The sequence below is a fragment of the Myodes glareolus genome, chromosome 18, assembly GCF_982192425.1.
Source record: "Myodes glareolus chromosome 18, mMyoGla1.1, whole genome shotgun sequence".
Classification (NCBI taxonomy): Eukaryota; Metazoa; Chordata; class Mammalia; order Rodentia; family Cricetidae; genus Myodes; species Myodes glareolus.
Window position 1 is genome coordinate 63,490,766 of NC_142043.1, and position 26,800 is coordinate 63,517,565.

The 26,800-nt window shown below is 50.8% G+C and overlaps 2 protein-coding genes across 5 annotated transcripts; both read left to right on the forward strand.

Annotated features, from left to right (window-relative positions):
- The first annotated feature begins 2,245 nt into the window (after positions 1–2,245).
- LOC125411325 (small ribosomal subunit protein uS10) lies at positions 2,246–2,698 on the forward strand. Its single transcript, XM_085679829.2, has one exon. It carries the CDS (start codon positions 2,345–2,347, stop codon positions 2,681–2,683), a length of 339 nt encoding a protein of 112 aa, XP_085535955.1. The 5' UTR covers positions 2,246–2,344; the 3' UTR covers positions 2,684–2,698.
- Positions 2,699–5,124: 2,426 nt separating this feature from the next.
- Positions 5,125–26,590, forward strand: Cbs (cystathionine beta-synthase). Of its 4 annotated transcripts, none has more exons than XM_087898345.1 (17): positions 5,125–5,147; positions 8,961–9,168; positions 11,086–11,192; positions 12,075–12,209; positions 12,505–12,584; positions 12,939–13,073; positions 13,560–13,629; positions 17,176–17,267; positions 18,159–18,284; positions 18,690–18,774; positions 20,257–20,362; positions 21,627–21,701; positions 21,835–21,969; positions 23,288–23,396; positions 23,866–23,950; positions 24,676–24,717; positions 25,913–26,590. In XM_087898345.1, the coding sequence occupies exons 2-17, from the start codon at positions 8,969–8,971 to the stop codon at positions 26,014–26,016; spliced, it is 1,686 nt and encodes a 561-aa protein (XP_087754471.1). In that variant the 5' UTR covers positions 5,125–5,147; positions 8,961–8,968; the 3' UTR covers positions 26,017–26,590. The 4 variants fall into 4 exon arrangements, with proteins under 4 accessions (XP_087754471.1, XP_048307259.3, XP_085535957.2 ...); XM_048451302.3 differs by lacking the exon at positions 5,125–5,147 and adding an exon at positions 5,330–5,440; XM_048451301.3 differs by lacking the exon at positions 5,125–5,147 and adding an exon at positions 5,573–5,780.
- The last annotated feature ends 210 nt before the right edge of the window (positions 26,591–26,800 follow it).

Consider the following 26,800-nt stretch of genomic DNA (forward strand, 5'->3'; position numbering starts at 1 on the left):
AATGGAGGTTAGTGTTAGTGGTGTGCACAGCTAAGCGGTCTGGTCAAGGTGTGGTCCTACCCAGCATCATTTTCTCTTCTCAGGTCTCCTGCAATGTGGTCTTACAAGTGGTCAGAACAAAAAGACAAAACAAAACAAAACAAAAAAATTCTGCTTGATTAAAAAAAAAAAAAAGGACCAATGGATTCACTGAGATACAAATGAATAAACCAGGCGAGGCACAGGTAATTCCAGTTCCCCAGAGGTAGTTAGGCAAAACAAAAAAACTCCACAAAATATAGCCAGGCAAAGGGATAGGTACATGCCTTTCTCAGCACTCAGGAGGCAGAGGCACACAGATCTCTGTCAGTTTGAAGCCAACCTGGTCTACAGAGTGAGATACAGAAGAGCCAGGACTACACAGAGAAACCCTGTCTAAAACAAAAACCACAAACAAAATACACAATTCAGTGATCTGTGAGGGAGAACCACCCTTACCCAGTAAGGGCCAATGATTAATGCAGAAAGAATGATGTGGTTAAAATGTCATTGGTGACACTTGTCGCTAAAAATTGGTTCAATGTAGATATTAGAGTGCGGAAGACCAAAGTATCCCCATGGTTATTAAGTCTCCCCAGCAGGTTACTGAGTAATTAGAATGGGTGGCAGAGGATCTTCTCGGGGAGATAGAAAGGCAGATTACCCCAGCCATGCTCTCAGAGTTATTATCAGGCTAGAGATGGAGCCCAGTAGTCAGCATGCTGGCTAAGGGTTCATGAGGCCTGTGGCACCATATAAACTGTCATCCTAGAACTCAGGAGGTGGAGATAGAACCCGAAGTTCAAGGTCACCACTGACTACATAGCGATGGTGTATTTGAGGTCAGTCTGGACTGCATGAAATCTTGTCACAAACAAAACAAAAAGCATCAGCAAGGAGACAATATAATCCCTGACAAAAGCAGGGACATAAACTCAGTATCCCTTTCATGGCCTGCAGGCAAAGTGTGTCATTCCCTGGGTCTGGCCAAGAGGAGGAAAGAACACACAAATTAAAATCAATGGATATGCTGCAAAAATGCCTGTCCTGGGCACTTCTGAAATGCTCCTGCTCAAATACAGGGTAACCTTGGAACTGCTCCAGATAAAAGGGAGGTTACAAACCCAGGGACTTGGCAGAGGACAATGTTGGGGCCACTGGCAAACTCTGAGTAATGGGAAGCAGCTGGAGCACAGTTTGTGACTTTAGGCTCCTGGCTGTTTTGGGTGGGGTGTTGTTTTAGAGACAGGGTTTCTCTGTGTGGCCCTGGCTGTCCTGGAATTAGCTCTTGTAGACCCGGCTGGCCTCGAACTCACAGAGATCTGCCTGCCTCTGCCTCCCAAGTGCTGGGATTAAAGGTGGCACCACCATTGAGCAGCAAGTTCCTGTTTTTGACAGGTGCATTGTGGATATAGTCCTGTTTTTAGGAAATCATCACGTATTGAAGGGAAAAGATGATTGTGCTGGCTAGGTTTTTTTTTTCTGTTTTTTTGTTTTGTTTTTTTTTTCAATTTGACACAATCTAGAGTCATCTGAGAAGGATCCCCAAATGAGAAAATGCCTCCATCAAATTGTCCATTAGGTAGGCCTGTGGGGGGTTTTCTTGATTAATGACAGATGTGGGAAGGGGCAGCCTATTGTGAGTGATGCTACCCCTGGGCAGGTGGTCCTCAGTGCTATGAGAAAGCAGGCTGAGCACATCAGTGAGCATCACTCCCCTCTGCATCCGTCCTGCATCCAGGTTTCTGCCTTGATTTCCTGCCCTGACTTCCCTCGGAGACGGACTATAATCTGTAAACCGTATACACCCGCTCTTCCACAAGTTGCTTTGATCATGGCGTTTTCACAGCAACAGGGAGCCAACTAGGACAGTGTCTCGCCTGCCTGCAGCTTGTTTCAACAGCTCAGATGACACAAGTGTGTGTATGCGTGTGTGTATGAGTGTGTGAGTGTGTGTATGTGAGAGAATGTATGTGACAGTGTGTGTGAGAGTGTGTGTGAGCGATAGAATGGGTGTGTATAAAAGAGAGAGGGGGTGGGGTGCGGGACACAATAGGAAAGTCCACATGAAAGGCTCTTAGAACTTCTTTACTTCTCCCTACTCTTTCCCACCCCTGGCAGTCTGAAATTAGGTCACGACTGTCAATTTTAAACAAAACGAGATACTACACAAACTATCAGAAACTTGATTTAAAACTTAAATGCGCTCCTTTCTGAGGCGTGGTAGTGCTCTCCCAGGAGCTCTGCTCGGCCTGCTCCCGTCCTGACTCACCGCTGTTCGCTCCCCGCCGAGGAACAAGTCGGTCAGGAAGCCCGCGCCGCAGCCATGGCTTTCAAAGACACCGGGAAGACGCCCGTGGAGCCTGAGGTGGCGATCCATCGCATCCGGATCACGCTCACCAGCCGCAACGTGAAGTCGCTGGAGAAGGTGTGTGCCGACCTGATCAGAGGCGCCAAGGAGAAGAACCTGAAAGTGAAGGGGCCGGTGCGCATGCCCACCAAGACCCTGAGGATCACTACAAGAAAAACACCTTGTGGTGAAGACTCCAAGACGTGGGATCGTTTCCAAATGAGAATCCACAAGCGCCTCATTGACTTGCACAGCCCCTCCGAGATCAGTATTGAACCGGGCGTGGAGGTTGAAGTCACCATTGCAGATGCCTAAGTCAACTGTTTTAATAAATTGACTAAATCGGTTAAAAAAAAAAAAAAACAACTTAAATGCGTTTTTGTCCCCCACTTGCATGGGAAAGAAAAGCAAACACACACACACACACACACACACACACACACACACACACACACATGGGGGGGGCTGTTGGAAACAGGGGGAGGGACTTCTTCTGGTCTCTTTCCCTCTGTTTGAGATGTCAGTCAGTCAGGGGCAAGCAGTCCTGGCTGCTTGAGTCTTGTCCATCATAACTTCAATGCATGTCTACATCATCCCAGGGTTGTTCTCCACATTCAGGACACTGATCATCGTGGATTTAAGCCACTAGCATGGATGGAATCAAATCACATCCCCTAAGACCTGGATTGATTCTTCTTTGATCTCTCTCTCTCTCTCTCTCTCTCTCTCTCTCTGTCTCTCTCTCTGTCTCTCTCTCTGTCTTGTTTGTTTTTCTTTCGAGACAGAGTTTCTCTGTGTAGCTTTGGAGCCTGTCCTGGAACTCACTCTGTAGACCAGGCTGGTCTCGAACTCATGGAGCCACTTGCCTCTGCCTCCCGAGTGCTGGGATTAAAGGCATGCATCACCACTGCCTGGCTCGCTTTCCTTGCTTTCTTTCTTTCTTAATTTATTTTTACATGTATACAGGTGCCTTGTCTGCATATATGCCTGCAGACCAGAAGAGGGCATCAGATCATGAGCTGCCATGTGGGTGCTGGCAATGGATCCTCTGGAAGAGCAGCCAGTGTCTTAACCACTGAGCTATCTCTCCAACTCCAAAACCTGGATTTCTAAACGAGGGCCAACACTCAGGAACTCAGGAGATGGGTTCCTGGAAATTTCTGTTAGTGTTCTTGCCTTTAGTATGACAGAATAAGTTATACCGGCAGCCAAGACAAACAAACAAACAAAAAAACCTCAGCATACTAACCCCCCCCAGCACACCCCCACACCCCCACCTCCCACCCCTAACAAAAAGCTCCACTCTCCTATGCTGATCGCCAGATCTCTAGCCACAGGCTCTACCCCTTGCTTCCCTCCAGCCTCCTTCCCCGCTGGCACCCAGTTCTCCGACCCACCTTGCTCTTGCCCCAGGCACTCGCAGTTTCCAGCCCAGAAGACAAGATGTGGTCCCTTTGATCAAATGATATCTTCAGATGTGCTTGGTGACCCAGATCGTCAATTCCAGCTCTGGGGAGGCACAAAGAACGGGAGTTGGAACTTGTCAGCCACTGTGTCTCAAGAAGCAAAAAGCAGGGGTGGAGAGATGGCTCAAGAGTTAAGGGCACTGACCACTCTCCAGAGGACCAAGGGTTCGGTTCCCAGCACCAACATGGTGGCTTCCAGCAATCTGTAACTTCAGGTGCAGGGGATATGACATCCTCTACTGGTTCCTGTCCTGTGAGCACTGCCCACACAAGATGCACAGACATATGTACCTGCAAAAGCACCCAAGCACAAAAACAAAATTTAAATGTATATTATTCTTTTTCCAAGACAGGGTTTCTCTGTGCAGCCTTGGTTATCCTAAAACTACCTCTGTAGACCAGGCTGGTTTCCAACCCACAGAGATCGCCTGCCTCTGCCTTCTGATTAAAGGCGTGCGTCACCACAGCCAGGCAAAATAAATGTTTTTTGAAAAGCAAAAATAAATAAATAAATAAAAATAAAAAATAAACAGAAACAAACAAATAAATAAAACTGAGATCACCTATTCAGCCACAGGAGACTCGTCAAAATCAGCCTATTTATTTTAAGATTCTTTTTTTTTAAATTGATTTTATTGCGTTGTACATTTTTCTCTGCTCCCCTCCCCTTCAACCATCTCCTATGGTCCTCATACTCCCAATTTACTCAAAGATGTTGTCTTTTTCTACTTCTCATGTAGACATACATTGTTGTCTAGGTTTTCTGGAATTGTGAATTGTAGGCTGGTTTTCTTTACTTTATGTCTAAAAGCCACTTATGAGTATGTGTTTGTTTTTTAATTTTCCCTCATAAGGAGTCTATATAGCCCAGGTTGACTTCCATCTCAAACTCGAGATCCTCCTCCTTCGAAGCCATTCCAAATGCGGGGATTCCAGACATACCCCATCACACCCATTTTAACCTCCTACGGATGGACATCGATATTGGGGCGCCCTCCCCGTGGCATCACGGGCCCAGGCCTCTCAGGTCGGTTGCTTAGTGAGCCTCAGGCAGAGCAGCGATGTGTGGCCCGAGCATGCCAAGCCAGGAAACCTCACGTTTCGCCGAGGCACGTCCTTGGGCGAAACGGGTCCTGGAAAAAGAAGGTTGTCTGGCACTCGGCCAAACTGCCGCAGGGCGCAAACCTTTGGGCACAGAACAGGAGCCCGCTCTGGGGCCGGGCGACAAACGTGTGTCAGATGGCAGAGCTTTCCGAACTTTCGAGCGCACCTCCCTGACTTCTCAAAGAACAGAAAGACACCCGAGTGTGGAGGTGGGGCGTCCAGCCGGCCCCTTGCGAATGCAGAGTGGGGGTGGGGAGGAGAAGGGGTGTGGGGGGGTGGGGTAGGTGAGAAGCCGCTCTGAGGCCCGGGATTGGCGGGTACCGGCCCTCCGCCCCCGTCGCCGAGCCAATCGCGTGCGCCTACTCTGAGCCGCGGGGTCGGTGTTAGACCGCCCTCCCCCGCTCCCCCCCCCCCCCCCCCCCGGTCTCCAACTGAGCGTTGAACCGGTTCTTGCGCGCTTTCCAGCCTAACTTAGCCGGAGCTTTCCCGCATCTGAGTCCAGGTAAGTTCTGGACGCGTTGAGTCCCGCGCAGCGAGATCCTCGCCTCGGTTCAGTGTCCCGCGGGCACTTCCCACCCCTGCGCGAGGACTTGGCATCAGCTGCACCTGGAAGCTCAGAGCTGTGCCAGCTTGCGAGTTGGGTGCTCCGGGTCGCTAAAGTCTGCGACCGCACCGGAGCACTCTGCCGTCCCCGTCGCTCCGCCGAGACCTGTGTCCCTTGCCCGCTTCCCACAAGCATCGACCTCCTCGCAACCCCAAGCTGAGTACCCCCGTGGTCGTGGACCCCCACGGCTGCGCGTCTCGGAGCGTGGAGCCAAGTTCTAGGGTGACGCGCTGCTCTGGTACTGGTCATCGATTTTCCTTGTTTCGGATGGAGACTGATGTTTCACAAACTGTTCTTTTGGGCCCTGGTGCCGGGTGGGGTAAATATTGAAGTAGTGGCGCGCGTGGGGTGGCTACTGCGCGGGAGAAGAGCGGGTTCTGTGCCTGGTGCGGGGCGCGCGAGACCAGGAGTATGCCGCAGCGGGGGTGATGGAATGCGGGAGGGTAGATCGGGGCTAAATAACTTGCAACTTGGCAAGGGTTTCTCACGTCACAGCTATACACTGTCCCCAGTCGCCCCTTCCACACGTGAAGTGGTCAGATGGTGTGTGTGGGAATTCGACGTTCCTCGGTAAACCCCGCTGGAAGAGTAGCCTCTCGGTGAGGGCGGGGAGGGACGCAGGATGCCCTGGGGAGTGCTCTCCAAAGCGAGTTCTGGTTCGGGTGGCCGGGTGACTTCCTGTTCTGCTAAAATACCTTGAAGGATGGCATCGGGTGACCAGTGTCTGAATGGCTTTCTGGGGAGTTCTACAACCAGTGGTGCCCAGCAGGAGGGCGCTCTGGAGAGAAGTCTTGCAGAGCCACCTCTCTAGGCCAATACCTGGCTTCACTCCCGGAAGCTGTGTTCTCAGCGGCTCCCAGGCGGCAGGTTTGATTAAAATTAGTTGCCCACCAAGGGGACTAGTGAGGTGGGACAGGTCCAAGTGGGGCTCCTGACCTCAGCTGGGAGTGCTTGGCCCTGCCTCTCTTTTCCTTTTTAGTCTATGCAGCCCAGGTTAAGATTGAACTCCAGATTCTTGCTAGCCTCAGGCATGATGTTCAGTGTCCCATGGGCACGGTTACATCTGTTTTAGGGTGTTAGACATCCGCCCACCCCTCTGCTGGAGTAGAGTCTTTGGCTTGCTGTCTAGTCTTGGGGCCCACAACACACTTGTTAGTACCCAGTATCAGCTTCTGTCTCTTGTGTTTTACACAGGAAGTTTATTCCTCCCCTCCACACATACACCCATCTTTGAGACAGAATTTCACCCAGCTGGCCTGGAACACAGACTGGCCTTGAATTTCTAATCTCCTGCTTCCACCTCTGGGGATTACTGGTTTGTGCCCCACGTCTGGCCTTGTTCTTCTTTGTTGTAAATTGTGGGTTAATGCACATAAAACATAATGTCTTTTCTCCAGGTCCATAGAGGGTGGGTCCCCATGGGTACCTTCCACATAATCCTATGCACCTCTCACAAACTCCAAATCAGGCTTAGATTACTTAGAACACCAGAATGGCCCCCATGTTAGGCAAACAGATGCTGGGGGATGTGGAGAGATGCTCAGTGGTTAAGAGTTTTTGCTGCTCTTGCAGAGGACCCTGGTGGCTCACAATCATCTGTAACTCCAGCTCCAGGGATCTGACTCTCTCTTCTGGCCTTTAAGAGCACCAGGCTTGCACATGGTGCACGTACATACATTCAGGCAAACATCCACACATATTAGTAAATCTAAAATAAATAAATAAATAAATTCTTTTTTATTTTGTTTTTTTGAGACAGGATTTCTCTGTGTAACAGTCCTGGCTGTCCTGGAACTCACTCTGCAGTCCAGGCTGGCCTCAAGCTCAGAGAGATCCCCCTGCCTCTGCCTCCCAAGTGCTGGGATTAAAGGTGTGCGCCATCACACCCAGCTTTAAAGAAAAAAACAAAACTTTTTAAAAATCAGCTGTGATGTTCCATTCTTTCTGGAAAAATAATAAGAAAATGTGTCCTTATTAAGTACATACATATTTCTTTCACAACTGCACTCTTTGTGGAGTAATAATATGAAAATGTGTTCTTAATAGGTACACACACATTTCTTTCTTTATTTTATTTTTATTTATTTATTTATTTATTTATGGACAAGGAGATAAAACCCAGGGCCTGGCTCTTGCCAGCCACCGTGTTCTCTCCCACCAAGCTACACCCACCCTCTGAATAATTTCAATCCACAGTGCAGTCTGAGGTGCAGAAATGGTCGCTATGGAGGCGGTATCTTATCACTTTATCCACAGTATGGCGCAACACCTGTCACTGTCTGTGCAAGGTTTTGGCTAGTGTTAAATGTTACCTTGATGCAGTTTAGAGTCACCTGATCAGGGGCCTCAATAGAGGGACTGTTGCCTGGGTCAGTTTGGCTTGGGATCCGTTAGTCCTTGATGTGGGAGGAGCCAGTCCAGTGGGCTGCTCTATTCTCTAGACAGGGAGTTCTGAGCTGTGTAAGACCCAAGAAGGTGAGGTGAGAGCCGGCAACACGGCTGCATTTGTTTCTCCTGGCTCTTGACTGTGGCTACAATGTGACTAACTGCAGAAGTTCTGCCCTGACTGCCTTGAAATGATGGACCGTAAGCAGGAACTGTAACTGAAATAAACCCTGCCCCCCCTCAGTATGTCTGATCACAACTACAGGGTGAAAATAGGACCAGTCTCGTGTATTTTCATCATCTCAAAAGCCCCGTGTGTTAAACAGCTAGCTCTTCCTGCCCACCCTGCCTTTGATGTCCTGTACGCTCTGCTCCCATTGATTTGCCTATTCTGGGTCCCTCACATATGTCAAATCATAGGACAGTTGATTATTCTGGACATTTCTAGAAATGAAATTTGTTTCGTGATTGACTTCTTTCCTTTACCATCATGTCTTCAGAGTTCATCCATTCTTATTTTTAAAAAAAAAAAACAGATTTACTTACTTGTGTCTTTGTATGGGTGTGCATTGAACATCTTGCTTGTTACGTGTATGCTTAGATTTGAACTCTTGATGCTTTCAAAGCAAGCATTTTTAACTGCTGAACCATCTCTGTAGCCCCAGCCTATTCCTTTTTGTGGCTGGATAGTTAGTATTCCATTGCATGGACGGAACACATTTTTGTGCATCCATTCATCCGTGACCTTGGGTGATGTTCACCTTTTGGATCTCAAGGCTGTCATGAGAACGAGCACACTAAATATCTATTTCCTTTTTTTTTTTTTTTTTTAATCTCTGCCTTGGGGTTGAGTTGCCGGATCATATGGGAGTTCTCTGTTTAACTTTCTGAACAGGAGCCTAACTATTTCCACAGCAGCTGGAGCCTATGCCTTTTCTCCCATCTTTGCTGGGTTTGTTTGAGTGGAGTATCACTTCCACGGGGGAACATGTGAGCTCACTTCCAAACCAACAGATCTCTGTTCCCTCTACAGATCCTAGCATGCCTTTGGGGACATCCCAGTGTGAAGCCGGCTCTGCAGGGTGCCCTCAGCTCCCTGAGATGCACTCAGGGAAAGGGCATCTAGAGAAGGGCTCTTCGGGGGACAATGAGCGCCTATGGATCCCACCTGATACCCCAAGCAGATGTACCTGGCATCTGGGCAAACCCAGGGCAGACTCCCCTCATTACCACACAGCACCGTAAGTCTCTAGCTTTGACCCCAAGATGGCGGGCCTATTTCCTTGAGGGGTGGAGCAAGGGTATGGGGGCCATACAGCTACCAGGTTCAGAGTGGGAACCCCTGCTCTGTGATCCATGTGGGGCCTGACCCAGGGGGATAGAAACAATGTAGAGCAGGTTCAGAGAGGCCAAGATTTCTTTGTACTATACAGCTCATATGTACAGAGTTATACTGAGTGTTTGGCTCTGGTGGGTTCCTTTTATGGTTGGGCAGAGACTATCAGTGGCACTGATAGATATCTGCCATGATTTTATTAGAAAGAATTCAAATCAGAAGCCATTTCACACACAGTCACTCAGTAGCTTGCTCAGGAACGTTCACTGTGTCGTGCATGCCCTGTTCTAATTCCCAGAATGGAGCCATACAGATTCCTGCCCTGTTGTAAAAGCCCTTAGAATTATCTTCATTCCCTTAGTCTAATGTCTTCAAATTAAAACAAGTGGGTGAAAGGATTTGTGTTTTAAATTTTAGAGTCCTGTTCCCTGGGTATGGCCACCAACATTTATGGTTATTGGTTCAAAAGTCCTGAGCAAGCACTGGGCAGGTGTGGGAGGCAGCGTTTTCAAGGCGCCAAAGGAGGAGGCGGGGGAGTATGCAAACTAGACGCTGTGCCCATTGAATGGGCTCCAGTGCTGGGAGCTCAGGAGACAAGTGGGGGCCTGGCCGGAGGAGTCCTTGCTGGGACAACAGAGCAGGAGGTAGAAGCCGGTGGCTGCAGAACTGACTGACTGCAGAGGGCCTTAAGGCCTGGGAACTGCTTGTTCAAAGACATATGTGGCACGCATCAGCCCTAAAGGGCAGGCTTGTCCTCAGTTGCCTAGCTCTGCCTTTGTCAGAAGTCACTGGAGGACCAGGGAGGGAGCCCGAGGGAAGGAATCACACACTAAACTGAGGTTCCTGCAGGGAAGTACTGGTTCGGGGAACCTGGTATGGCCCCAGATATCAGCAGAGAAAAAGATGGAAGATATTGAAAAGAGCGAGACAAGTCAGCCAATTCCAGAGAGAGGTTCCTGATGTGGGGACTTCAGAGTGAGGGACAGTTGGGCAGGCAGCCCTGATGGCAAATTCGGGTTTCTGAGGTCATGTGGGGCTGCCTTCCTGTGCTGGTAAGGCACAGGCAGCTGGGACGGGTAACAGATCTGAGCCATCACCTGTACAAACAGCTGATAACTTTCTGAGCGAGCACACCTGAGTTCCCAGCCTGTATTCTGATGCTACCCCTGCCTGGCCTCCCTGGGGTTGAGGGTCAGGAGCTCTTTAACTTGTCCCAGCCTATCTCTACTTTTCTGAGCCCAGCCATAGACAGCCTTGTCTGTGGAACGAACACCTGGCTGGAGTTTAGTCAGTTGCTGCCTGTTGGCACCTGGGCAGCTGCTTTTCCTCCCTCCCTGGAACTCCAGATTGCTTACTCCTCCCCTGACCAGGGGCCAAAGGTGTCTGAGATTTCTATTTAGTCAGTTTGGCTCCAGTGTGAGAAGCCTGGGGCAGGGAGGCAGGAACCTGGCAGCCTTGAAGTCTGGGTGTGGGGCACAGGGTGGATGAGTACAGCTAGGGGTAGGCAGGGAGTGCGTGGATGCGCAGTCATTCCTGAGCCCGTGGAGGGAGAGCCATAGAGGAACTGTTCTGGAAACTGCTTTGGTCACTTTGTACTGCCATGGAAATGCTGCAGGGCAGCCTTGCAGACAGGACCTAAGGGTTCAAATCCAGGCTTGCCCAGTATGATGCTTTAACCACTGAGCTGTGTCCTCAGCCCAGAGCCAGATTTTTATCTCCTCAGAGCTGTTCTATAATTCTTTATCTCCTAAATGCCCACGATGGCCAGCCTCCAACTGCTATTCTTTTTTGGTTTCTGAATGGCCTCCTTTCTCTGTTTTAGGACAAAATCTCCAAAAATTTTGCCAGATATTCTGAAGAACATTGGGAACACCCCCATGGTCAGAATCAACAAGATTTCAAAGAATGCAGGACTCAAGTGTGAGCTGTGTGAGTGTTTGGCTCTGCTGGGACTGCCTCCGTCTGGACCAGGACCCTGGGATGACCCCTAGCGGAGGCTCTGGCAGTGTTGGCAATGGGGTCTTCTGGGATGCAGGATGTGTGTTGGTGACGGAGATGGCCTCTCTCTAACTGATGGTTTGAGGTCAAAGAGCCTACCTGGGAAGGTTCTGTAGATGTCAAAGGCAGAAGCAAAACCTGAGCGCTCAGTATATCTTTTTTTTATTTTTTAATTGTTTTTTGAGACAATGTTTCACTGTGTAGTTCTTTTTTTGTTTTGGTTTTAAGAGACAGGGTTTCTCTGTGTAGCCCTGGCTGTCGTGGAAGTAGCTTCTCCAGCCCCGAAACACCCGTGAGGTGGGGAGGAAGGCTAAAGAGCAAGGAAGGGTCCAGCACGGAGGGAGGTGATGTCAGGTGGGGGTGGGGCTGAGCAGAAAGGCTGGGCTCACTAACCAAAGATGATGGAAGCTGTCAAGGGTGGTGGAGTTTGGGGCAACTGGTAGGGGTTCCAGCGGACTCAGGTCTGAGGTGGTCTGTCTACGGCTGCTTGAACTGGCTTCCTTGGCAGGAGTGGATGGGCTCAAATCCAGACACCTACTGCCTGTACTCATTCTGCTGGGACATGTCTGCTAACCTTCTGCCTGCGGGTTCTTGACTGTCTTTCCCGTTCACTTAGTATCGCCATGGGTCTGCAGGCCAGGTGGGAGACAGGCCAGCTATGACCGGGGGTGTCCAGGTACAGAGGTGGGCAATGGGAATAGAGATGCCCAGAATGGCAAACACCCAGGCCCACCCTCATCCTGGGGGTATATGGCAGGAATCCATGGGGGTCAGAGAGTCCTCTCCCCTCTCTGATTCATCTTTGGCTTTCAGTGGCCAAATGTGAGTTCTTCAACGCGGGTGGGAGTGTGAAGGACCGCATCAGCCTTCGGATGATTGAGGATGCTGAGCGAGACGGCACCTTGAAGCCTGGGGACACTATCATTGAGCCGACTTCTGGGAACACAGGTGAGGGTAGGGCCAGCTGAGACTGAGCAGAGGCTGAAAGTCCCTGGCCTGTGCAGACCTGCAGGGAAGTCAGGAGTCAAAGGTTGGCTAGCTTGTTCTGTTTCGCTTCACCCCCCCAGAAGTATACCTGACTGCCAGAATAAATTTCCCTAAGATCTCCATCAGAGTGTGGGGTTCCTTCCCAGAACGAGAGTCCTTTGTCTTTCCATGCTTCGGGGGCATGTTCTAGGCAGGGGCAGGGAGGCACAGGGCCTTGGGCACAGGGCCCCTCTCACCCTCAACATGTGCCCCTCAGGGATCGGGCTGGCTCTGGCAGCTGCTGTGAAGGGCTACCGCTGCATTATCGTGATGCCAGAGAAGATGAGCATGGAGAAGGTGTGTCTAGGGCGTGGCTAGGTGGGGGGCGTGGCCAGTGGGAGGGCAATGACTTAATGGACTTGCTGAATCAAATGGATAAAAAGGGGAGCTTGGGGGATAGGGGTGGCGCTTTGGCTTTCAGAGTGTCCTCCCTTCTGCTTTACAGTCTCTTCGCCTTGTTCTCTCTCTCTTTCTCTGTGTGTGTGTTCCTCTGGGTCTTCACCCTTTAATAAAAGCCTTTGTTGACTGACTGGGGAAAAAAAAAGTGATCTGGGGTGGATGAAAGGGCAGGGCTCTGGAGGGTACCACTTAGGCTGGTGCCTAGGCACAGGGATCAGCCCCGGGGATAAAAGCATGGTTTTCCCTGCGCAGGTGGATGTGCTGCGTGCCCTGGGAGCTGAGATCGTGAGGACCCCCACCAATGCGAGGTTCGATTCCCCTGAGTCTCACGTGGGAGTGGCATGGCGACTGAAGAATGAAATCCCCAATTCTCACATTCTGGACCAGGTCAGGTGTCTCCCCTACCCTACTCCTGCTCCCCCAGGAGACAATTTTGTGGTCAGGGGTTTGTGTTCAAGTGTGCTGTTTCCTCTGGGGTCCTGTTGGGAGACTGGGAGACAGGTCTCTGCCCAGCACCTCTGGGGAGGTGCTCCAGGGCCCTGCTCAGTGGTAGAGCCTTTGGTTTTATTTGTCCCCCTGGGCACCACCCAGTTGTGCTTGGTCAACAATTTTTCCAGAGGACCCTCTGGGCTCTCAAGATATAGAATGTCTAAGAACCTGCACCCCAAAGCCTAGCCCCCTGTTCATTTCCCTTCTGGGTTAATTTCACATTGTGATGACCCATTGTGATGACCCGATTGTATGTGAGGTTCCCAAGATGAGGTTTTCTAGGCTGCTGTAGGACTTGCTGGCCAGTGCAGCGCTGACTGGCCAGTGTCCATGCACGATGCAGGTGATTCCGTCCCCTCACCGTCCTTCTCTTCTTCCACACAGTACCGCAATGCCAGCAACCCTTTGGCGCACTACGACGACACGGCCGAGGAGATCCTGCAGCAGTGTGATGGTGTGTGCTTTCCACTCCTCCACCCACCTTGACCGCAATCATTTCTTCTTCTTCTTCTTCTTCTTCTTCTTCTTCTTCTTCTTCTTCTTCTTCTTCTTCTTCTTCTTCTTCTTCTTCTTCTTCTTCTTCTTCTTCTTCTTCTTCTTCTTTTAAAATATTTATTTTTAAATATTCTTTTTAAAATATTCTTTTTAAAATATTTATTTATTTATTTATTATGTATACAATATTCTGTCTGTGTGTCTGCCTGCAGGCCAGAAGAGGGCATCAGATCTCATTTCAGATGGTTGTGAGCCACCATGTGGTTGCTGGGAATTGAACTCAGGACATTTGGAAGAGCAGGCATTGCTCTTAACCACTGAGCCATCTCTCCAGCCTCTTCTTCTTCTTCTTCTTCTTCTTCTTCTTCTTCTTCTTCTTCTTCTTCTTCTTCTTCTTCTTCTTCTTCTTCTTCTTCCTCTTCCTCTTCCTCTCCTTCTTCTTCTCTTTCATTTATTTATTTATTATGTATACAGTGTTGCTACGGACCGGCTCAGGAGAGCCACTCAGACCGTAAGGGAATCAGGGCGAAGGCACAGGAGAAATCAGGATACAGTGAGGAAAAGTGACACACAGACACTCTCAATGTTTTTGAGACATGCTGTTGCAATTTACTTACTTCAGTGCAGGATTATATATTTTTTTACAATCAAAGAACTTGGCAATGGCATACATCATCAAATCATAAAACAGAAAAGAACAGCATTAAACAGTTTACAAAAAGAATCTTTGAAGATGCTTTGACTTGGGCACAAGGACTTCTGCTTTCTCACACTTTACAAAACAAACTCTCTCCTCTTGCCTTCAAAGAGATCACTGCCCTTGAGCTAGACCATCTTTATCAGCTTGCAGGTGGCTGGTTGGTTTGAGCTAAGTGACCTTGTGTGCCTGGGTTTGAAAGAAAAAGGCTACTATCTCCCTGGGAAAGCTTTCTGCTAGGAAAATTCTAATACATAGTCTTGAATCTCTCTGAAGTTTACTTTATATCACTAACTTCAACTCTCTTCCCTTCTCAATTCTCAGGCTCAGATATTGTCAGCTTAGGTTAGGTCTTTTTCTTCCCACAAGAAAGGTTTCATAGGCCTTCTATTTACAATTGCACATATTTCTCAGGCAAATGCCTACAGCTTCTAAGGTTTTTTCTAGTAAAATTAACTCTTTTTGTTTCACATCATCAAGCAATTGTTCTAATGATGATTCTGGCAATTCCCAGAACTGGCTACTTTTTCAAGGCTTTAATTAATAGCGGAGCAGAATTCAAAAATGTCCTTAGCAGTCTTGTTTGTATCCGCAACTGCCTGGAATAGTCTGATCTGTTAGCAATATGCAAGAATCACAAAGAACACACAGACAAGGGAAAAGACACACATATGGCTCCAAGGACAGCCAGGTCAAGTCAGTATTAATGACAATTCAGGTAGCATTACACCACAACTGATTGCCAAGGGACCGCCTGGAACATACAGCTCCTAGAAGCACAAATCCCACACCTACCGGCAATATTTGCCCATCCAGTCAGCATTTCTGCTACACTGGCGAGACAGCCGTGGATGTAGCACAGTGTTCTGTCTGCATTATTGCCTGCAGATCAGAAGTGGGCACCAGATCTCATTACAGATGGTTGTGAGCCACTATGTGGTTGCTGGGAATTGAACTCAAGATCTTTGGAAGAGCAGCTAGTGCTTTTAACCTCTGAGCCATCTCTCCAGCCCCTGCAATCATTTCTTATTCTAGTTTCATTTCTGTTGCTTTGATAAAACACCAGAACAAAGCACCAGTTAGGGGAGAAATGTTGGTTTCAGCCAACAGTTCCAGGTTCCGGTTCATTCTTGTGGAGCAGTGAAGGAGGCAGAAACGTGGAGCAGCTGGTCACGTGACATCCAGAGCAGACTGAAGAGCACACATGCATGCCTGGTGCTCCAGTTCTCTTTCCCTGCTCTTACACAGCACAGGACTTCCTCCTGCACAAGAAACAGTGTCACCTACAGCGGCTGGATCTTTCTACACATCAGCTAATATAATCAAGGCGGTCCCTCAAGTCGGTGGTGGCGCATGCCTTTAATCCCAGCTCTAGGGAGTGAGAAGCAGGCAGATCTCTGTGAGTTCGAGGCCAGCCTGGCCTACAGACCTGGTTCCAGTACATTCAGGGCTACACAAAGAAACCAAAATTAAATAAATAAATAAATAAATAAATAAATAGGCAGTCCCTCAAAGGCATGCCCACAGGCCAGCCTGATCTAGAAAATCCCTCATTGAGATTCTCTTCCCTCAAGAGTCGAGGTTGTGCCAAGCTGACAGAATTATCACACTCGGTCAAGTGTGGTTACCTGGGAGTGCACAAGTCACTCACCCTCTCTTGGCAAACTCGGCTTAAACACCCATCTTTGTGAAATAGTTTCTGGAGACACTATTCTTTCCCCGAGGCCTCTTGGCTTTCACCGGTGCCTCTCCCTGTGTTCCGGACACGTGATTCAGACTGTGTGCCCACATTTAATTCTTTCCTTCTTTCTTTCTTTCTTTCTTTCTTTCTTTCTTTCTTTCTTCCTTCCTTCCTTCCTTCCTTCCTTCCTTCCTTCCTTTCTTTCTTTCTTTTTTGCTTTTGTTTTGGCTTTTTGGTGTTTTTTTGAAACAGTGTAGCTCTGACTGTTCTGGAACTAGCTCTTGTAAGACCAGGCTGGCCTCAAACTCACAGAGATCCACCTGCCTCTGTCTCCTGAGTGCTGGGATTAAAGGTGTGAGCCATATGCTCGACTAGGGACATTGAATTTGACATTCAGCTTTTCTTACCTCTGGAGCTACATGGTGATAGTTGTAATTAACTTACTCTAGTACAGGCATGAGGCTCCTTAGAACCATGTACATGTGTTGAGTGCCTATCTCCTGGGGCTGGTGGGATCCCTAAGAGGGACTCATGGGAGAAGGTGCTGGAAGGTCCCACCCTTGGCTTCCCACTTAGAACCTGGTGTTGGCATTGTCCTGAGTGCAGACTTGTTCAGTGCCCAGGAACCAGCCCATAAAAGCCCGGGTATTTGCTTAGCTGGTTTTATGAGTGAGAATTCTCATTTGGCAGAGTTGGTGCGCATTGCTCATTGCTGAGTTTGCCCAGTTCAGGCTTGCTTGATGTTGAGCTGACCCTCAGCGGCGTGAGAGAGCTTGGGCCAGTTCTCAGCCTCAGCCATTTTTCCTGTATCCTAAAAACCCAGTTTGCTTATCTGTACTCACCCAAGAATCAGACAGCCTAGGAAGGCACACCATTAACAGCTTACCTCAGCTGCCCAGCCGTGACCCATCCTTGTAGATTCAGCTATACTGGTGGTTTAAAGGCCAACGTCACAGTACAGACAGCAGCCCCCGCCTTGGGCACCTTGTCCACAGATGGAGGCAGTGACAGGCGATGCTTATCTCACTGATAATTTGTATTGTTTGGTTTAATTGTATTTCCACCAATGGTCATTAAGAGTGGTGGGCTGACTGAGCTGTGACCTGAGAATGTCCTCCCTCCCCTAGGGAAACTGGACATGCTGGTGGCTTCAGCGGGCACAGGTGGCACCATCACAGGCATCGCCAGGAAGCTGAAGGAGAAGTGCCCTGGGTGCAAAGTGAGTGTGGCACATTGGGTGGTGCTGGTACAGACTGGGTGGCTAAGAGGGTGGGCCTGGACTTGCTCTCCTGACTTTGTGGCCTGAGCTGTGTTTAGAGGCTCAGTGCGGTTGACATCAGGCTGGGAGGTCCCTCTGCCTGGAAACTGGTTTTCTCCCACATTCCTCTCTCATTGCATTGCTGTCTTAAATAGTTGTATCAAGTCGCCCAGGAGGAACTTGGGGAGCACAGGGTCCGGGGGGCTCCTATTCTGATTAGTGAGATTAATCCAGAAACCACCAGAGACAGTCCCAGGTTGTCTTGAGTTATGGCAGTGGTTCTCAACCTGTGGGTTATGACCCCGTTGGGGGTTGCACATCAGGTATTCTGCATATCATATTTACATTATGATTCATAACAACAGCAAAATCACAGTTAGGAAGTAGCAACAAAAATAATTTTATGGTTGGAGGGTCGGCACAACATGAGGAACTGTATTAAAGGGTCGTAGCATTAAGAAGGTTGAGAGCCACCGGGTTAGGAGCAGGCCTGATGAAGAGGGGCACAAAGAAACGGGCATTTTCTCCCCATGAGACTGTTCACCCTCCAGGAAGGTATCGGTGTGCAGAGCTGTCCTTTGCCCCCAAAGGGCTCTCCAAATGCCCATAACTGGGACCTTTCCTAGAGCAGCATGGGGAGAATCTTTCTAAATACCCTGTGCTGGAACTTAGCCCCAAAAGGTGAGCCCTTCCTGCTTCTTGTTTGAGATTCTGGGACTAACTAGCACAGGCATCCTGTAAGCCAGTCAGTAACAGGCAGATATTAGTGGAATAATCTCCTTTCTAATGGCAGCTGCCCCGGGCTGGGTTGGATTTCTCCCTGACCTGAGCCTAAAGCTGCCCAACCTGCAGATCATTGGTGTAGATCCTGAAGGGTCCATCCTTGCGGAGCCTGAGGAGTTGAACCAGACGGACCAAACAGTCTATGAGGTGGAAGGGATCGGCTATGATTTCATCCCGACGGTCCTGGACAGGGCGGTAGGTTGGGCCAAGAGTTACAGGTGGCTGCCGCCAGATCCGTAATCCACTTCTGCATTCTGACACTCTAGCTGACCCAATGGGTGTTGAGGGGACGGCGTGGGGAGCACAGTTACAGGAGCTGAGTCAGGGTGAAGCGCAACACCATGTTCAAACACGGCCTCTGAGATGCAATGGGAAGGACGGACAAGGATGGCCAGGGTGGATGTGGGATGGCCACTGTTAACAGAGGCCACCAGACTCATAGAGATGCGGGTGGTCTGAGTTACTCTGCAAAGCATAACGGAGCAGGGAAGAGCAAAGAAGTCTCGGTTTGCAGACCCAGGGGACAAAGTCTTCTGGGAGGTTGCCCTGCCCCCACCACCCTCCACCTGAGCCGAGGTCCATGACCCGGTCTTGCCACAGGTGGTGGACAAGTGGTTCAAAAGCAATGACGAGGAATCCTTCACCTTTGCCCGCATGCTCATCGCCCAGGAAGGACTGCTGTGTGGTGAGTGGCTGGGTGAGCCCTGGGGGTGGGGAGCAGGATAGAGGAGCGTCCAGGCTGTGTGCAACCTACTCCAAATGCGTGGGCATCATGGACGTTCTGAGGCTGTGTGACCGCAGTGACTTCCCTTCCCGTCCGTCTGTCCAGACTTCCTTCCTTAGCTGTTTGCTTGTCCTTTGCAGCCTCTTGGAGTCACCTGTGGAGATGAGAGCGTGAGGCACAAGGCCCAGGCTTCATCTGCCCTTCTAGTGTCTGAGGCAAGCTCTTGTGGGTCCCCCCCCCCATTCATATACAGTCCTGTCCCTGGAATGATGGCTCAGTCTACATCAGCTCGAGGCTAGGGCATGCTGGGTCCCACTGAAGGGCTTCCTCGGTCTTTCTATTCAGGGTGAACAGGGCACCACTGCCTGACCACAGGGCAGCGGAGACCCCAGCAGCTTGAGTTAGACCTGAGAATTGGAGAACACCAAGCGTGCCTGAACTTGCCCTATGAGTGTGGCCCCATCTGTTCTGAGTCATGCTGGAATGGGGCAGGGGAAGGCAATCAGCCCCTAGCATGGCCTCGTCAACAGCCAAACATTATTAGGAGAGCGGGAACAAGATGTTCGATTGAAAAGAACTTTCATTGTGACCACTAGGAGGAGGCTTGTGACTTGGACTCTCATTCAGTGAATTTACACACACACACACACACACACACACACACACACACACACACACACACACACACACCACATGACCACTAGAAGGGAGAGGAGACGTGTGGCTTAGGCTCTCACTCAGAGAGTTTTGCCCGCCTCTCGCACTCAGTGTAAGAAGTATAAACCTGGGGATTGAGAGCTTAGGGGCAGGACCATGGCCTCTGTGAGAGGCACCTGGTTGACCTTTCTGACCGACTTTGCACCTTCTTAGGCTGAGCCCGGAGGAGCCCCAACTGGAGAGGCAGTGTAACAGTGTCTTTGGCTCTCTCTGGAGGTCCCAGGGCCAGGGCCCTTTATGGTCAGTGTCAGAGAGCCTGGTGTCACCTACTTGCTTTGCATGGTGGCTTTGAGCAGTCAGTGAGACACGTGTTGTCCTTGTTTGGCTCTTGGTTTGTGATCAGGCTGTAGCTTGGGGAGCTATGAACCCCTGTCGTGAAACCCTCTTCTGACCAAGCATGATTCACCTCTTTGTCTCTGGGTCTCCTCAGTTGCTCAGTGAGTGTTTAATTACGAAATGCGAGCTCTGTTGACCTAGAGGAGAAAGATGATGCAGGGGAGTAGGGTCCCTTAAGGCCTGTTCTCTGTCCAGAGATCCCACAGATTCTTCCAGAGAATGCATGAGCCCTTCCAGAGCATGAATGGGCATGTGTGAGATGCATGCCTGAATGGTTCCCACAGTTCCTTCTAGAGTGTTGCTGTGGGTGTGGGGGTTATACAAGCACATGATGTTCATCTATGGACGTACACACAAGCCTGTGGGCAAGTCTAACAGTCCTCTTGGCAGGTGGAAGTTCAGGCAGCGCCATGGCTGTGGCCGTGAAGGCTGCCCAGGAGCTGGAGAAAGGACAGCGCTGTGTGGTCATCCTGCCTGACTCTGTGCGGAACTACATGTAAGACACACCCCGGTCCCTGTCGCCCTCCTGGCTGCTGTCACCTAAGTGCTGACCATGGGATGCTAGGGAAGGGTAGCGGACAGGTGGGCCCTGTAAGCCTGCTAGCCCCAGGATCCTCCGTGTCTTCGGAGTCAGTGTTCACTTTGCATGGCTGTATCCCGAGCCTGTGTGTGTGTGTGTGTGTGTGTGTGTGTGTGTATGCCCATGGTGACAGCTCTGGTGGACAGTTGTGTCCCTTATATACTCCTTTGTCCTGGTCTCTTGGGTTTGTCTTCATTACCCCAGGGGGTCTCTGGGTGCCATGGGCCACGATGTACCAATGTTTTCATGGGGGATCCTAGTTTGCTTCATGCCCACCAGCCCTGCTACTTCATCGGCTGCCCTAAACTGGATCTGGGAGGGTGAGTGTACCCTGGCTGGGTTCTTGCAGTGGCGTGCTCGCTCAGTAGCCCGTGAGTAGTCTGCTGATGTCTGTACTCAGGACAGTCCCAGCTCCCTGCCTGGCCGGCCACCTGTGACCAGCAGGCTTGAAGTGCTGTCAACTGCCTGGGTTCCTGGCTGAACTAGGGGGAGCTACTCTGCAGCAGGCCTCATGGGCAGCAAGAGTGGTTCCTCACCCCTTGGACTTTCTCTACAATCCTGTGAGCTATGTTTGTGTTGAGTCTGGCAGCCTGACAGAGCCATGCATGGTGCATGGGCCTCCCACTGGCTTCCAGGGGGGGTCCCGCGCACATGGCTGGCCTGTGTGTGTGCATCTGTGTGTGCATGGTTCTGCTTTGTGTGAGTGCAGGCGCGTACTCAAGGGGCCAGAAGCCCTTGAGCATCTTATACGAGACTGCGTGAGTATGTACTTCATATTGGTGCTGGAGCAGGGGCCGCCTCTGCCGCATGTCGCTGCTCCTCAGCCTGCCTGCTGGTACAGATCCTAACAGCTCTGTAGCCTGCTCTGCAGCCTTTGGTCAGAATGGGAAAGGCTTCCTCTGTTGGGCAGACCTGAGGGTCCAAGGAGGAAGCTGCCCAGGAACCTACAAGAGGGGTACTGATCACAGAGGCTTCCAGAAGCAACCTCCTTGGTTCCTTCAACCTCAGTGCCCAGTAACGCCCAGTTCTCTGCCTCCCTGGAACTCTGCCGTCCTTCCATCATATGCTGAAATAGGCCCAAGGCAGTTGCAAGGCCCTCTGAAACTCATCCCTGACCATGTATGTGCCCATGTATGTGCCCATTGGGTACAGAGGCCTCAGTGACACCCTGACCCTGCAGGTCCAAGTTCCTGAGTGACAAATGGATGCTGCAGAAGGGTTTCATGAAGAAGGAGCTCTCCGTGAAGAGGCCTTGGTAAGGTGCTGCCTGACCCTGGCACCCCTGGATGAGCCGGAAAGGCGGCCTTCCAGTTTCCCGTCACGCCGTTCTCTATCTCCTGCTTCACATTCATGCCGCCTGTCCCTGCCCTCTTCTGCTGCTCCTTCAGGTGGTGGCATCTACGTGTTCAAGAGCTGAGCCTATCAGCGCCACTGACTGTGCTGCCCACGGTCACCTGTGAGCACACCATCAACATTCTCCGGGAGAAGGGCTTCGACCAGGCGCCCGTGGTCAACGAGGCAGGGTCAGTCTCACCCCCACGCCAGTCCAGCACTCTGCCTTTAGACTGTGCCAGGATCCCAGGTCCTGCTTCCCAGGCCTCTGTGCTCATGCCACTAAATGGGACAGGCAGCCACAGGCTGCATGTGGTCACTTTGCATACAATGTCCAGAGTGACAGACAGCTGCTGACCACCTTGTCCCCTCCCCTCCCAGCAGCTGAGATTAGACTGTACTAACTCTCGGGGTCTCAGTGCTTCTGTCTCCCTAGTTCGTTGTTAGTATGCAGGGCCACCCTTGCCCCAGGGAGTAGGTGACAGGCACCCTGGGGGGTGGCACACACAGCAGTGCATGAATATGCATGGTTGGGAGATCCAGTTGACCAGCATCCTATATCCAGCTTCAGAAGTCTGATGGCTGGTCACCATGGACCCCGTGGGGACATAAGCACCACAGGACTTGTAAGATTGCTTGTCCCACTGTTCTTCCTCCCCCAACTGTGTTTTTTATGCATACAACTGCTTTTTGCCCTGAATACACGTATTTGTGTGTATGTGTATCTATGCGTGTGTTTGTGTGTGCACACGCGCGCATGTGAATGTGCATGCACCACTTGTGTGTCTAATGCTTGCGGCAGTCAGAAGACATCAGATCAGGAGCTAGAGTTACAGGTGTTTGTGAGCTGTCCTGTGGGTGCCAGGAACCAAACCCAGGTCCCCTGCAAGAGCAGCAAATGTGCTGATCACTGAGCCGTCTCTCTAGCTCCTGGGTTGAGTGTAAAAAGACCTTGATGTCAAGTCAGCATAAGACACCCCAAGGCCAAGTTTTCTGCACAAGATTTATTTTCCCCAGAGGGACAAAGGGCAGGGAATGAGAGACAAAGACAGGAAATAGAGGATGTAGGGGAAAGGGATATTATCTGGGGTTGGAGAAGGGGAGACAGGACAACGGACTGCCTCTGGATAGACAGATGTGGCTCATAGGCCATTGGCAGTTTTTAGAGGGAACAAAAGAAAGTAGGATGAGTTGGTTAATTTTGATTGGGCATGACAATTAGGGCTGCCAAAAGAGGGCATTTGATTGCTGGACTTTAATACTTTAATAGCCAGACGTTGGTGCTTTGTCTTAGGGATGAGTCAGCGGCCAAATAAGGGGATGGACCTTGATGGCTGACTTTAGGGATATAATCTAACGTTTTGACAAGCCAGAGGGAATGGGGGAAGGGCAAGGCCTGCCAAAGCCACGTTTGCCATGCTCAGTCCCGCTAGACCTTCGGAGTTGGCCAGAGACCCTTCTCTGACCCTTGCCTCTTCTCCCCTGCCCCCAACTCTATGCTCTTCCCAGGACCATCTTAGGGATGGTGACTCTTGGGAACATGCTGTCATCGCTGCTTGCTGGGAAGGTGCAGCCATCAGATGAAGTCTGCAAAGTTCTCTACAAGCAGTTCAAACCGGTATGAGTGTTTTCCAGAGGGGAAGTGGGCATGGGAAAGCAAGTTGGGCCTTTAAGGCAGGGCATATAGTGTTTGCTGTGGCCGAGGTGGGTCCCTGACCCGTACCACCCCTTGGAAACTTTACAGCTTGCTTGGGGTGGGGGCTCAAGGTCACTTCAGTTCAAGGTCACCACTGTCACATAGATCTTGTGTGCAGACTCTGTACTCTTGGTCCATCTCTCCTTCACAGACCCCACAAGCCATGGTCTGTCTGCTAATTTAGCCTCTAAGCAGAAGCCATGGGTTGGAGTCAAATGGCAAGTCATTTTCAGGCAGGTTTCCACAACACAGAATGCTCCAAGCTCTGCGGGGCCTTTTTTCTACTTATCCGAGCAGCTTTGGAGAATGTTGCGCCTCTTGCCTTTGTCAAGTCTATGGGGGGGGGGGCTGATAGCTCTGAGGGCCAGCATGGACACAGCTTTTCTTGCAGATCCACCTGTCCGACACACTGGGCACCCTCTCCCACATCCTGGAGATTGACCACTTCGCCCTGGTGATCCATGAGCAGATCCAATGTGAGTGGGGTTCACTTGGTGCTGGGTTCTTGCTGGGGGCAAAGGGTGTTAAGCCCTGGACACTGGCCATGCCTGGCCCAGGCTCTCTTGGTACAGACTTCTGCTATGCACAGTAGGCAGGTATACTCCCTAGTGGGTGATGGGGAGTCTGTGGTCCTCATCTTCCCACTATAGCTTTTGACATCCCGAATCCCTCTCCATGGACCTGTCAATCCAGCCATGTACCCAAGGAACACACAGGGCCAAATAATACTCCAGCGGGCCCTCAGTGACATCTGTTTAGATAGTGTAGCATTTCCCTAGGTGCACAGGGTGAGACAGCAGGCAGTCTTTAAGGATGCTGGGATTGTCTCAGAGACACCTGCGACAGCTAGACTTCCTGGCCCTTGAGGACATATCGCCAGGAGCTATTGATTGGTTCTGATGGGCTCCAGGGGCACTCTGCAGGGAAGCGCTGGGTGTCTATTAAAAGGACAACCTGTGAACCACACTTGTCTCTGCATATGAAACACAGTCTGTCCTTCCTGCTCTCAGAGAACCTTCCCAATGTCAGCATCTGCAGGATGTCATCTGGAGATGACACTCTCAGGTCCAGTGGGGTGAGGGGTATTGATTTTTATTCCTCAATCCATAAGAATTGGGAGGGCCTTATATCTGGCTCGAAGGCTGGCCTACATGTGGGGGTGGCCCCATGTCTAACCCCTCTCCCGTCCTTGGCTCTACAGCACGAGACCAGGCCTGGTCAGGAGTGGTGGGGGGGCCCACAGGTATGTACACCTCACCCATCCCAGCCCCTAGGAAGTGCTCCTCATGTTCAGAATCACAGCTTTCCAAGGGCATCTAGGGCCTTGGATCTCTGAGGTTGGGTTGGGTGGGAGGGGGACTCCTGATCTTTGAGCATCTCAAAAACAAACACGAATTCTAGTGTCAGGGGCAGCTGGACTGACAGGACAGGACTGAGTGTTGTCACAAACTAAACATTCCCCACCAAAGCCTGGACGGGGAATCAGCCTAATGGGAGCCTGCTGTCACTTGCTCCATGGGGGTCCCAGAGCCAATCAAGTGGCCCCTTTGCTTCAGGGGTTCTGAAAGGCAGCAGTTGCAATTCTTTTGAGTTTTCCTGTCCTTTCCTGGGGTTCCAGATAGGCCAGTGAGGTGCCTGTCCCTGATGGGTATCTCTCAAGGGACCTCTGTCTTCAGACACTAGGTGACCTTCTGAGCCTCCCAAGGACTATGCCAGCAAAAGCTATCCTGAGAAAAGGCCTGAGAGAATGAGTATCTGTTTGGGGGGGGGGTGGCACGAAGGCCCAGTCCACCATTATGGAGGTGGACACGTGTCAAGGGCTGCAGGCCAAGTCATTAGCCTAGAGACCCTAAAACTTGTGAACCAGGGTAAGTCCTGGGCCAGGGACACCCCCACTCATGGGACGCCCCTATGTTCCTCTCAGGCCCTCGCATGCTCTGTGGACAGAAGTCTGGGCTCCCCATATTCTGTCAAATAAATAAAAAACTGTTGTCATGGCCCTCTCTGCCTGTAGGCCCTGTGCTGTAGGGCCAGGCCCAAGCCGACAGGAGGTTCCAATCTGAGAAACCTGAGCTGAAGAGGCTCTGGGTGCCATACAGGACTCTGGACAGAAAGAGGGCCTGCGGCTTGCCCTGGCAGAGACACTGCACAAGGCGTGTGGGCATAGACTGAGAGAATGCCCCTGCCAGGCCGTCCATTCTGGGGAGCCTGGGTTGGTTTCTGGTTCTGTTCCAGATAGCATCCAGAATCCTACATTAGAGCTGCCGAGAGAAACTGCCCTCTGGCGATGCCCCACGTGGCTCAGCTGGATCAGCAGTGGCTGGTACTCTGTTCCTGCTTAGAGGCTGGGAAAAGGTCTCCTGCTTCCAACAGGCCACGGCCTCAGATCAGCTCTGTAACCTGGCACCTTTAATCCAGCAGCTGTTTCCTTTCCTTAGACCACAGCAATGGCCTGTCCAGCAAGCGGCAGATGGTGTTTGGGGTTGTCACTGCCATTGACCTGCTAAACTTCGTGGCAGCCCGTGAACAGAACCAGAAATAGAACCTGAAAGTTGGGACTGGCTTCCATCCTCCCTGCTGGGACCTCTTGGCTTTAGAGACACCGACCAGTCATGCCCAAGTGCAACAGGCAGCACGAACAGGTGGCTGTTTAGACCAACTGCAGAGGTCCAGCCTCCCTCCTAACATTCACCTTCCTAAATAAATCCTGAGCCTGAGTACCTTACATGGGTGTCCTCTGGTGTCACAGAAAAATTGAGGGGTGTCAGCCAGGGAAGATGAACAGAGTACGACTATGACAAGCCTGAGGGGGCCAGCAAGTGTCCTCCCTAGAGAAGGGTCCAGCATTGGGCACTGCACCGACTTTGTGCCCATCATCAGGGTCAGTGCTGTTCCCAGCACAGGAGCATGTGGGTTTTAATGACGGTGCAGTTCCTGTGACGCAAGACCCACGGCTGTGAACAGAGTGCCCATGGTGTCACCACTTAGGTCATGCCTCCTGTCAAGCAGCTCTGGCTCATCCTCCCCTACACCCCTGACACGCACTTACCCACTTTCTGTCTCGATGGGTTTCCCTGTCCTGGACACTTCCTATTAAATGGACTCACACACCCGTGGCCCCGTGTCTCATGGTTTCATGTTGCGACCGATGTCAGAGCTTCATTCTTCATGGCTGAGCAATGGTCTATTGTGTAGGTGGTCCTTGCTTTGATCTGTTCTCCCATGCACAAGTATGTGTTGTTTTCACCTCTTGGATATTGTGAAGATCTGCGCACATGTCTGGTTGAACACGTTTTTCCTGGGATGGATCCTGGATTGGGCTTGCT

What these genes read in the sequence shown, in the direction of transcription:
- LOC125411325 (XM_085679829.2), top strand. Translation starts at nt 2,345, where the DNA reads ATGGCTTTCAAAGACACCGGGAAGACGCCCGTGGAGCCTGAGGTGGCG.
- Cbs (XM_087898345.1), top strand. Translation starts at nt 8,969, where the DNA reads ATGCCTTTGGGGACATCCCAGTGTGAAGCCGGCTCTGCAGGGTGCCCT. An exon ending in AGAAGATGAGCATGGAGAAG is followed by an intron (nt 12,585 to 12,938) that starts GTGTGTCTAGGG and finishes TTCCCTGCGCAG; the next exon opens with GTGGATGTGCTGCGTGCCCT. An exon ending in AGTGGTGGGGGGGCCCACAG is followed by an intron (nt 24,718 to 25,912) that starts GTATGTACACCT and finishes TCCTTTCCTTAG; the next exon opens with ACCACAGCAATGGCCTGTCC.